At 39.3% G+C, this 12,075-nt stretch overlaps 1 protein-coding gene across 1 annotated transcript in view; it reads left to right on the top strand.

Moving 5' to 3' along the window:
- EFCAB6 (EF-hand calcium binding domain 6) overlaps positions 1-12,075 on the top strand; it is a 151,450-nt gene that overhangs the window by 29,864 nt on the left and 109,511 nt on the right. The window contains exons 6-8 of the mRNA XM_034759423.1: positions 5,731-5,849; positions 8,960-9,087; positions 10,833-10,981. Coding sequence (XP_034615314.1) covers positions 5,731-5,849; positions 8,960-9,087; positions 10,833-10,981 — 396 coding nt within the window. The remainder of the gene's footprint in view (positions 1-5,730; positions 5,850-8,959; positions 9,088-10,832; positions 10,982-12,075) is intronic.

The following is a 12,075-nucleotide window of genomic DNA, read 5'->3' as shown; positions in this document are numbered from 1 at the left end:
AGGTTCCCAGTGATGTTTCCTTAGATATTAGGAGCCTCAATTTCAGTGACATGAACCCACAGAGGAACGAGAACATTAGAATCTCAATTGGCTGCTACACTGTATCTCTTTAATAGCTCTGGGCAATATAGATTTAAATGGCATGGGTTTTTCAGATGAAGGCTGCATTTGTCAGAACAGACTAGTTCTGAAGTTTTGCTTTGGAGGACCTGAAACTTTTTCCAGTACTCCCAGTTAACAGGTTCCTGGCTCTTACCATCCTTTTTGTCTCTGGAGTTAGTTCTAAACTACAGCAGAGCCTAATCCACCTGAGAGGTCACTTCCAGACCAGACCAACTTGGAATGAAAAGACAGCTATACAGGTGTTTCAGTGTCTTCAGTGTTGTCCTATTTACTGGAGTCTGCTGCTACTCTGCCTTCTGGTGTTCTCCTTCAAGGTGGTTTCCTGTGTTCACTTCTACTCTGCACTCGGGACTCTGCGGCTGTTTCTGATTCAAGCCCAAGCCCATTGAATATTTGACTTGGAGTGTTTGATAAATGTTTCTCCCCACGACAAAACTTCTCTTATGGTGTTCTGGCACTGTGTTGAATCTCTCCCTTGACTTTAACGGTCTTTGGATCAGGCCTATAATTATAAAGAGGGCTTTCTCTGACCACAAATGTCAATCTTTAGGGTAGGAGACACAAAAGGAGCTGTGTGGTTTTGGGAAAATGGTCATAGTCAATGATCAGGCTCTACATAAATGCATGAGATCCAAGAGCCCTGTGAAGGACACCATTTGGCCTCAGGAACTTTCTCTCAGATAGGCCAGACAGACAAATCAGTAGTTTGTAGAATAGTTAAAATGACACTAAGAACCTGCCAATGAGAGAAAAAGTCTGGCAGCTCTGAAGTCTTGTCCTCTCGCAGAAAAAGGCAAACCAGCTCTCTGTTGATCTGTGCTGGCACAATCTTGCCTGGAAAGAATGGTCCCTAGCTTTCTCCCTCCCATCCATAGATCTATATGCCTACCTGACAAATACCATTCTCCTGTACCCAGTACTTAGACCTTCAGGCTTTAACAGTTATACAGTCCAGTGGTCCTAGTGGACTTTAAACTCATCCAAGCCTGACACTTCCCTGTTTTGGAATGGCTATTTTAATAAAAAGCAATGGAACTTGACTCTCCCATTGGTATCCTGGATTTGTCTCAGAGCAACAAGACAATCTCTTCTCATATATTGTAGAAGGGGTGTTCAGATATTATAGGACTGGGATACAGCACCAATTCTTAAATACCACACGTAGAAGATTTTTCTTAAAAGTCAGATGCTCGAGATGAAGCTGTCCCCTGGCTCCTTTAGTGTAGTCATCTGGCAGTTATGCAGCAAATAATTCAAGGTTATTTTCTTTGGCAGCATTTCAGAGCAAATCTTTATGTAAGAATGAAATGTTTTTAAACAATGGAAAGGATAATGGGTACATTTGTTTGTTTGTTTTGAATTTTAATGAATAAATAGCATTCATATTTGTTAAAAATAGAAAGTAGAAAAATAAAACAATTCTAGTGATAATGACAAAATTTTGATATTTAGAAAACCAGCACTGCCTTATGTCCACATTAAATTTAATTTGAATCTTCTGAAACTGGCTATTTTTTTTAAAAGGGTAGGGAGTGATTGGGTGATCTTTAAATAATATGCTGAAATTAAAAAAAAATGCACACTTTAAAATATGTACAAGGATATTTTTGCTCCCTTGTTTATGTTTGTGTAAAGGCCTTTTCAGTAGTGGAAAAATAACTACAGCCCAGACCCTTAATAAACCTTAGGAACAGGCTTACCTTTAAGGAAGTCAATAGTCCTGTTGATTTCAATGGGACTACTCATGGCTCTGATTCAGAAAAAGCATCCATATTCAGGAAGGATGCTTACACACGTGCTTAAATCCCATTAAATCAATGATAGTATTAAAGTTATGCATGTGCATAAGTGTTTAAGGGTCAGGGCCTTAGTACTTTCCTGATTTGGGATTTATATGCTCAAAATTAAGCACATATGTGTTTGCAGCAACAGCATTTAATTAGGGGTCTGATCCAAAGCCCATTTAAGACAATGACTTTCCATTGACTTTAACTGGCTTTGGATTACTGAAAATACAGGGGAAACAGTGAAAGTAACTACACATGGTGCTGTCAAATATACAAAGTAAACACACAAATAATACAGGTTTTTTATTTGTCAGCTAACATCTTTCAGTTGTAGTAACCTGAAATATTACTACATACAAGGCACAGGAAACAGATCCCTTTAAAGATGTCACTTTTTGTTTAAGTAAGGGTTTGCCCTTGTGTCCTTGGACAAAATTTCTGAGTATGTTCATTGTGCTGTGTATCAGTGGATTGCCACCCTATTTTATCTATCCATTCTAATCTAATCTATTTTTTCATTTCCAGCATCACCACCACTACAGTTATGAGGAGCCAGTATAATTCATAGTACCTTTAGGATTAAAGAAGTTATGTAAATAATTATGAGTACTGTACTATAAATATCACAATATGGTAAACCTCAGTGAAACTATTTATTATTTTTCCACATGGAGACTGGAATAAATAGGAATGCCACTTAGTGATTTCAATTCTAAAAGCAGTCTATCCGTCATGATAATTCTGTCCAGTTTTAAAGCATATAAACATGGTTTTCCCCCCTCAGGAATGAACGTTTCATTATTTGTTTCCTTCAGTAAATACAAGGATCAGTTCTATTTCCAGTGAAGACGATGGCAAAACTCCTATTGATTTCAGTGGGAGAAGGATTTGAACCATTGTTTGTGGATGCCGTAAAGAAAAGCCCACTCTCCATTTGCTATATCTTCAAGTTGCACCATGTCCTTTTTATAGTAACCTAAGGTAGTGATAAAGTGTGACACTCCCTCACTCATTCCGGAGGAGGGAGGTTGCTGAAGGCTGGCAGTAGCCTGCCTCCACACTCGTCTCCGTTTAACTGGGCCTGGGCTGGCCTGGGCTCAGGCAGCCAGCGGCCAATAGTCTTAAGGGGCTGGCTCTAGCCTGGGCGGGGCTCAGGCAGCCAGCAAACAACANTTGACATATGAAGGGGCTGGCTCTAGCCTGGGCGGGGCTCAGGCAGCCAGCAAACAACACAGTCTTACAGGTAGGCTAGGTACTGGGCTTGCAGGGCTCAGGCAGCCAGCAGACAACAGTCTCCGGGGGCTGGGACCTCTCCTCTTCAGAGCGAGAGCACCTTGCAGAGGAATGAGAGTCAGCCACCTGAGGGGGCGCGGGGGGAAGGGGGACGCGGGCCCTCCCTACTCCACTGTGTCCCAGCCCAGGGCCCTGGCAGGGGCAGAATCAGCTTCCCTGAGGTCAGCGGCGATCCAGCCGCAACACTCCAACGCTGTGGCTCTGGGCTTTGCAGCCAGCCCTATGGCAGCTGCCTCTGGGCCACTTCCTGCCTCCCCTGGGGTGGGTACCTTTGATGTCCAGTCATTGTCTGGCTCCTCCGGGTAAGCGGCAGCTGACACTCTGGGCCAGTCGTCGTCCCCGCCCGGGCCGTGGGCTGAGCTAGGCGGGGAATCTGCTCCGTGCTGCTCCAGAACCAGCGGGACGTCCTTCCCCTCTGCAGGCTTCCCCCCGAATGGGCTGTGGGCCTGGTCTTTTATACTTCCGGCCACGCCCTTGTCCTTCCGGCGAGGGGGGCGGGGTTACCTAGGCTCCGCCCTCCAAGGGGTGTGTAACACTCCCTCACTTACCCCGGAGGAGGGAGGCCTGTCCGCCTCACTACATAAAGCATGCAACATATGATTCTGATCCACACTTATGGCTTGGGTTTTTTGGTTCCCTTTCAATGGTCCAATGCTAAGAGCAGCTCGTAATGCATAATGATGTTCTGAACAAATAATTAGTGCTGTAGTTCCTTTTGGGGGCTGACGGAATTGTTTTTTTACCTTTGACATATGAAAATTTAGAAAAAGCCTTCTTGTTAAATCAGCAGACATTGTCTGATAGCAGTAACAATACAGCTTATGGGGGAAAGAGCTTTTCAGGTGTTAGAAATTGGAGTATCCATGTGTCAATGAAAACTGTCACTATTGTTTTTAGTGGTAAATAATGAATGAAGTGTTCATTTTTGATAATTTGTATGAATATCTGGATTTAACAGTATTTGAATGTTACAAAAACTGAGCTCCAAAAAAGTATGAATGTCAAACAGATATATCATGAGTGACGTGTTATTTATGCCAAGATATAGCATTAACCTGATCTTTAACATGGCTTTTTTGTCATGACTTGACTGTCAGTGTTCAAATAAGCCAGTCACACAATGTTTGTGAAGTATCTCCTTTATTTTGAATTTGTACAGGTAAGTTTGCTTCAAATTGGAAGATGGTCTATCCATGTTATTAATAAGTTTTTCTGTCATGCTTTACAGATTTCAAAGCACTGTACAGTACAAATATTAACTAGTTATTCTTTGGGTATGTAGGCACTATATCCCACTTTTATAGATGGGAAAACTGAGATAAAAGGAGGTTAAGTGACTTGCCCAAGTTGCTTATCGAAACGGAGATTGAGAGGTGACTTAATTTAGAGTCTCCATCCATAGGGAGAGAATAGTACAGGCTCTTTAATTTAATGGAGAAGAGTATAACAAGAACCAGTGACTGGAAGCTGAAGCCAGAGGCATTCAAATTAGAAATTAGGCACAAAGTTTTAACCATGAGTGTGATTAACCATGGGAACAAACTACCAAGCAAAGTGGTGGATTTGTCATTTTTGGTTGTCTTCAGATCAAGACTGGATGCCTTTTTGGAAGATAAGCTTTAGTCAACCACGAGTTATTGGTCTCAATTACAGGGACAACTGGCCTGTGATATACAGGAGGTCAGACTACATGATCTAATGGTATATTTAGGCCTTAAACTCTATGCATCTCTGAATTGTACTACAAAATCTCTGCTTTCATTTAAAAAAAATTACTTATTTCCAGTGATTAGGAAGATAAATTTGGAAACATCAAGCGAGTGTTGTCTCACATAAACCTTCAGACAACTTCAAACAATAGCTCTGAAAGGTGTGAACTACCCATTGGTTTCAACAGATTGACTTAAATCTAAAGAGGACAACCTAACTGTTCATTCTATTTCACCATTGATTAGCACAAATATTTAGCAAATATGCTCATCCCAATCCCAATTGTTTCTCAAACTGGAAAATTTAATATAAAAATAAATTACACTGGGGATATGGTTCTAATTGTAATATTTATTTTCATATTTAATTAAAAAAAATCAAAATTTTAATTCAAATAAATCTGCTGCAGAATGTCCAGCCCATTGGATCTGACTGCTGCAGAACCCAGGCACATTGTAACAGAATTTAGGTTCCGTTTGCCATAGATTACACTGGGATTTGATTAAGAATTTCCATAGTTTTCTTACGTAATTGAAAGAATTTCTGTGCACATCTATTAAAATTTATATTCAGGTACATGGTCAGCCAAATCACATGGTAGCGTGGCATTGAGTAATAGTATGCAGACAACTCACACACCACATATATAAACTCTGGGGGAAATAATACAATATGTATATGCAAAAATGCCACCTCCCCTCTCTTAATTTTTACATAATATTCTGTAAAGATCATATATGTTTATTTCCCAATGTTTCACTACAGATTTGGCAGAGAATAATGTTGTTCACTGAAAGGAGTTGCTTTTTTTTTCCAGACTGTGGAACCATTCCTGTGTTGGTAAAACGAATACATTGGATTATAAAGAATTTCTGAAGAACCTTGGTATAAATATGGGTACAGTTAAGAAAAATGCAACAGAAAACCAACGCCTAGGTAGGTGCTCACAAGGAGAATATATAGTGTAGGCTTTGGGAAAGTGAAGTTTTCACTTGGGGCCTGATCTTACTCCTTCTGAAATCAATGGGAGTCTTTCAGTGAGAGTTGGATTGGGCCCTTACATGGCAACTTTAGTCTGGAATTTTCAAAGAAGCCCAAGACAACTATGTGCCATTTAGGTGACGGTCTCTCTTAGAGTGGTTTGAAAAGCTTACCCACAGTGTATCAACATTACTCATAGGCCAAGGTTTCAAAAAGTGACACCCAAGTGCATGTGTAAAAAGTACAGTCACAGTTGAAACTCATTTGCTGCAATTATGCATTTAGATTGTAGGAGTTCATGTACAAATAACTATTGGAGTACTGTGCTTAATGTGGTTGTATGTACAATCAAAGGGCTGCACACTCGGTCATGTTTTTTGTGCATCACCTTCTGGTCTTCATTTTTGAAAATATGTCCCATAATGTATATCAGAGTCTATGGACTTTTGAATGCATTTTAAGAAGAGGATACTGTCAGTATGTTTTTTATCATTTAAAAATAATAATAATGTTTGCATTAACCCCTTAGAAGCTTGTAACTAAAATCTGTTTCTTTAAAAACCTATTTTTCTACATCATGTATGCAGATGGATTTGTTGTTGTAGGGTTACTTGCAAGTGCTGGCCTTTCTGCCAAGTGAGTTTTCATTTCTCTTTGTTTAAAAAAAAAAAGTATTTAAACGTTATACCGGGGGGGGGGGGGGGAGCCAATAAAGAATTACACAGACTTTGCAACCCGAAGAAAAGACCGTAAGCTAAATTTTGAGCCTACCAACTTGAAACATTGCCCCTTTCACTTCTACTATTCAGACTTAATACTTCACAAAGAGTCACAAAACAGCAAATTAACCTTTCACAGTTGTCTAGAAAAGCCTGGCCAACAGTCATAGTACTGAACTGATCCACTGCCTGAGAAAAAGTCTTCCATTGGGTAGTGGGACTTATTTCTAAACCAACATTAAATGAATGGCCTGATTTTCAAAGGTGCTGAGTGTATGTCCTTCTGATGTCTTTATAGACAGCAATCATATCTTCCATCAGTCTTTGTTTTGTTAGGCTAAACAAGTCAAGCTCCTTAAGTCACCTCTCGTAAGGTAGCGTCTCCGTTCCGCTGATCTTCCTAGTAGCCCTCCTTTGCACCTGTTCCAGTTTGGATTCATCTTTCTTAAACATGGGAGACCAGAATTGCATATACTATTACAAATGAGGTCTCACCAGTGCCTCGTACAATGATAATAACACTTCCCTGTCTCTACTGGAAATACCTTGCCTGATGCATCCTCAGATTGCATTAGTCTTTTTCACTAGTGCAACATGTTGGCAACTCATAGTCATCCTGTGATTGACCCATACATCCAAGCCTTTCTCCTCCTCTGTCGCTTCCAACTAATATGTCCCCAGCTGATAGCAAAAGTTCTTATTATTAATTCCTAAGTGCATGACCTTGCACTTTATACTATTACATTTCATCTGTTTCTATTACTCCAGTTTTCAAGGTCATCCAGATTTTCTTGTATGATATTTTGGTCCTCCTCTGTATTGGGAAAACCTCCCAACTTTGTGTCATCTTCAGATTTTATTAGCGCACTCCCACTTATTGTGCCCAGGTCATTAAGGAAAATGTTAAATAAGATTGGTCCCAAGACAGATCCATGAGGAACTCCACTAGTAACCTCCCTACAGCCTGACAGTTCACCTTTCAGTATGACCGGTTGTAGTCTCCCCTTTAACCTGTTTCTTAAACACCACTTTACCACACTGACTCACTGGGTGATATTTGACAAGGAACTTAACTTCTGTTTGTCAGGTTCCCCATCTCTAACATGTGGATAAATATACTTACCCCCTTTGTAAAGTGCTTTGAGACTCAAGGCCTTGTCTACACACAGATGATGTAAAAATAGATTTAGCTAAACCAGTTTTAAAACGTTTAAAAAAAAAATTAGTTAAGCCTTGTAGGCACTTCCACTGGTTCAAAACTGGTTTATATCACCTACCTCACAAGAAAAACTGATATAAGCCTGCTTTAAATTGAATTAAGAGGGCTCACATAGATTTTTGCACCAGTTTAATTAAATCGATTTAAAAACATGCCCTTGGTTAATCAGGTGCGACTTTGTGAGTTGACCAGGCCTACTGATGAAAAGCATTACGCAAGTATTAACAGTTATCACTTTTATTTATTTATGGCCAGATTCTGATACTTTTGCTCATGTTGAAAAGCACCTTACTTCATGAGTTGTTCTATTGAAATGGAGTACTCCAGGAGTAAGATGCTACTCAGTGTGAGAAGGGGCGTCAGAATCTGGGCCATGTCTAGCACAGTGATCACACTTGGTGCTATACAATGATCAAAATATGCCAGACATATAGCAGAGCTCTTGCCTTGAAGAATTTACATTCTAAAAGCACAGTGTGGATAATATAGAGCACAATACAGTTCAGAGAAAGCACAAAGTGGGATGGTGATTGTTCTAGCTCGAATGCTTCACAGGAAAGTTTTTTGATGGGGAGGGCACTTGGCATATATTAACTAAAGGCTCTTTCAAGGGCTGTGGGCAGTATGAAAGAGCACAAATTTAGGAATATGTGAAAGAAACAAAGGGAGCAGTCAAGAGAAACCAGTGTCTTTCAAAGTTAGTAGGCATGTTTGCTGTCCGAGATCTGTGAGTGGGTTGTCATTCATATACTGAAAATGTGTTTTCAAGGGCCTAATTGCTCTGTAACAATATTGGTAAAGAGATAAAACTATCAGAATACTCTGTGATATTACATGCAAATAAGAGTATTTGTTAAGATTGTATGCTACATGAATTAATTCTCCTAAAGAAAAGTGAAGATAAAAAGCACTATTATAAATGCTAAGCTTTGTGCCTATTATTCTTCCCTAGAAATCCAGTCTGAGAAATACAAATCAGTTGTATTTTGGACTTATCTTAATATTTTACATAAAGACTTCTCTAATGATTTAACAAGAAATGGTCTTCAAAAAGAAATCCAGTTACTTTTATTTCTTTGAAGATGCCAATAGCAGTGACTTTGCTAAAATGAAGTTTTCCTTACCAGCACTGAACTGGGAGGAGACACAGGACAAGATGCCAAAACAGAATAAGCTGTCACTACAGACTTCACCAGCTGAGGGTAGTTTGATAGAATGCACACTAGATGACATAGAGATGGCTTTTAGGAAAAAGGTAAGAGAGTCCTTAATGTGTCTGAATACTTTGAAATATGGAGGGGTTGAGCCAGGCGTCACACAGAAAGGAGATTACACAGAAAGTTTTGGTGTTCAACATACAAATTAATAATAATTGTGTTGTTTTTTTAAAAAGCCCTTAATAGAAATGGCAGTTTTGTTTTTCATTGCACTTTCTAAAGGTCTCATATCTTGTTTGTCAGGTTCATAGCTTTAAAAAATGTATATAAATACCTAGGAAAACACCACTTTTCTAGATGAAAACAAAATAAAAATATTGAAACTGGATGGGTCAGGCAAATCATACATGAATCTATCACTTCTCACTGCTAGATCACTTGCCTGAATCCCAACCCAGCTCAGGAATGATTAAAAGTTGTCATCATTTGGCAATTATTTCATGAGGTACACGAAATAAGCTAGTGGCCTAAGTGCAGTCCCCAGTTCGATATGTGTGAAGCTCATAAATGGCACCCATGTGGGAAGTTTGAACACAGAAGTTAAGGGTCGAATGGGCATGGAGAAGGAATTAACTCCTTATGCCTTGAGGAGATCCTTCCAGAGCATGGTAGAGGGACAACATGGGGGATCTTGCACTGCCACTTCCATACATATGTTCTACTATTTTGTGGATAGAGGAATAGAATCCAAATCTCCTGAGAGACAGTTCTGTCCTTTAACCTCAAGAACCTCTCTCCGCTCTCAGAAGGCTATAGTGAAAGTAAGGGACGGGACTATGGGCCAGAGTTAGTGTTTTAGTACAAATCCAGCTATACAAGCCTATAACTGTACTTCCCCAGCCTTGAAGTGATTGGAGAGTTCTAGCAGGCTGGAGGTCAGCAGGCACTAAGGCTGCAGGGACATCACCTGACCTTCTTTCCCCTTTAGTTCTTGATTCTGAAGTCAGGGTAGGTCCTCCTGAGCCACACAGATTGATGCTGGGTTGGTGGCTGGGTACATCTCATCACCCTGTAAACCCTATCAGCCCATGATATTTATTTTGGACTTCCTGAAGTCTCTCCATACATTATCTCTGCCCTGTGATGTCTGCAGTTTTCATTAAGCAGTAAACAGATTAGAAAAAGGTAGGGTAAAGCACCAAAAAGGGTGATGGAAAGCCCCAGGAATGTTTGTACTATTCAACACACAGTACTGACTGAACTTTTGGTGAATAAAACCAATCTTCCTGCTGTTTTATTATCCTTACTGAAATTTGCAGTAAGTCCCATAAGCAAAACCACACTCCCCTAGTTTCTATGCAACAGCCCATGAACTAAAAGAATAACCAAAGAAATGTGCAATATGTTTATATAATAGGTATATTAACCATTCTGTTTCTTATAACATTTCTTCTAGCATTCATTATGATCCATTTTAATAAAGAGAAGCTTGGTACTGAGTTACAATAGGGTTGTCTTTAAAAGTATATTAAAACAGATGTATCAAGCAGGCAGATCCACCAATATTTTTAGCCCTGAATTTTGAGGTAGAGTTATTATATGTGCTATCTTTCTGTGAGAAACTTGTCTGCCTTGTCACTTGAGTCTCTGTGATTGGGAAATACTGTTTTGTAGTGAGCCTATTAATTAAACATCTGACAGTCAGAGCTTGCCATGGTAACCTATTTGATCAGTTTACAGAGAAGAACATTTGAAAAGGTCTTGTAAAAAATACATTATTGTTTTAAAAACTTCATGAGCTTGATTTTTCTGAACAAAACACCGTAAATTGTATTCATTTCAGCTGTACTCAACCTATCAGGACATTGAAAAAGCCTTCAGAGCATTTGATGTCAGTCAGAGTGGATTTGTGTCTTTGGATTACTTAAAGTCAGTCATAAATGGCTTTATATTTCCATTACCAAATGGAACTTTTCAAGAGCTAATGAATAGGTAAGAGTCATATTGTTTTCTTTAGAGACATTTTTTAGCATTGCAACCTCATAACTTGATTATTGCTTTTTGTGACTTCCTTTGTTAATTTGCCTCATTTGTGAGTGTGTTGCAGCGTGTATGGAACAGTATGTAAAATCTGATAGAACTAGCTAGATCAAGGGTTCTCAAACTGGGGGTTGGGACCCCTCAGGGGATAGCGAGGTTATTACATGGGGGGTTGTGAGCTGTCAACCTCCACCCGAAACCCTGCTTTGCCTCCAGCATTTATAATGGTGTTAAATATATAAAAAAGAGTTTTTAATTTATAAGGGGGGTCACACTCTGTGGCTTGCTATGTGAAAGGGGTCACCAGTACAAAAGTTTGAGAACCACTGAGCTAGAGGGCCATGTTTGCAGCAGTAAGGTAGGCAGGCACAATAGAGTGACAACCTTCACTCAGAATTGCTTTCTATTTGTTTGTCATTTTATATTTAGTTTCCTAGTGGGAAGGGTACTCACTTTCATTCAAGTAAATACTGGTACTTTAAGAGGAATTTACTGTATAAAAATAATCAGAACTGAAAAATAACTAAGGTTTAATCCTGGGCATGTTCAGAACCTAATACTCAAATTTCAATCTTTGTTTTTTTCCAAAATGCCTTTTAGGTTCAGATCATTATTATTATTACTTTTATTAATTATTTCTTTGTTAGACATTAACTATGTGGTCAGCATTATATAAGAAAACAATTGAAGACAGTCTCTACCCTGAAGAGCATACATTTTACTTATAGGTTTTAGTCAAATTTAGGACAAACACTGTGAATTGAGGGCAGTATGATAGTACCTTGACACCAATGGCAGTTACCTGTGTTGACTGAGAGGCTGGTGGCTGCTGGTTCCTGAAAAAGATTTTGATCTTGGCTGGGCTACATCTTGGCAAAAGGCACTTGAAACTTACTTTTAAATGTAAAAAAATGTGCTACTTACTTTATCCCAGAAATAAGGGATGGGGCGAATTACTGGAAGAGCAGCTTGACCAGTATTACCACTTTATTACCATGTTTGTGTGCTTCAAGCTTGCACTTTTTAAGTGTACTTCTGTTTAAAGG

This window comes from Trachemys scripta, chromosome 1 (genome assembly GCF_013100865.1).
Source record: "Trachemys scripta elegans isolate TJP31775 chromosome 1, CAS_Tse_1.0, whole genome shotgun sequence".
NCBI lineage: Eukaryota > Metazoa > Chordata > Testudines > Emydidae > Trachemys > Trachemys scripta.
This window is presented reverse-complemented; position numbering and strand designations above follow the sequence as displayed.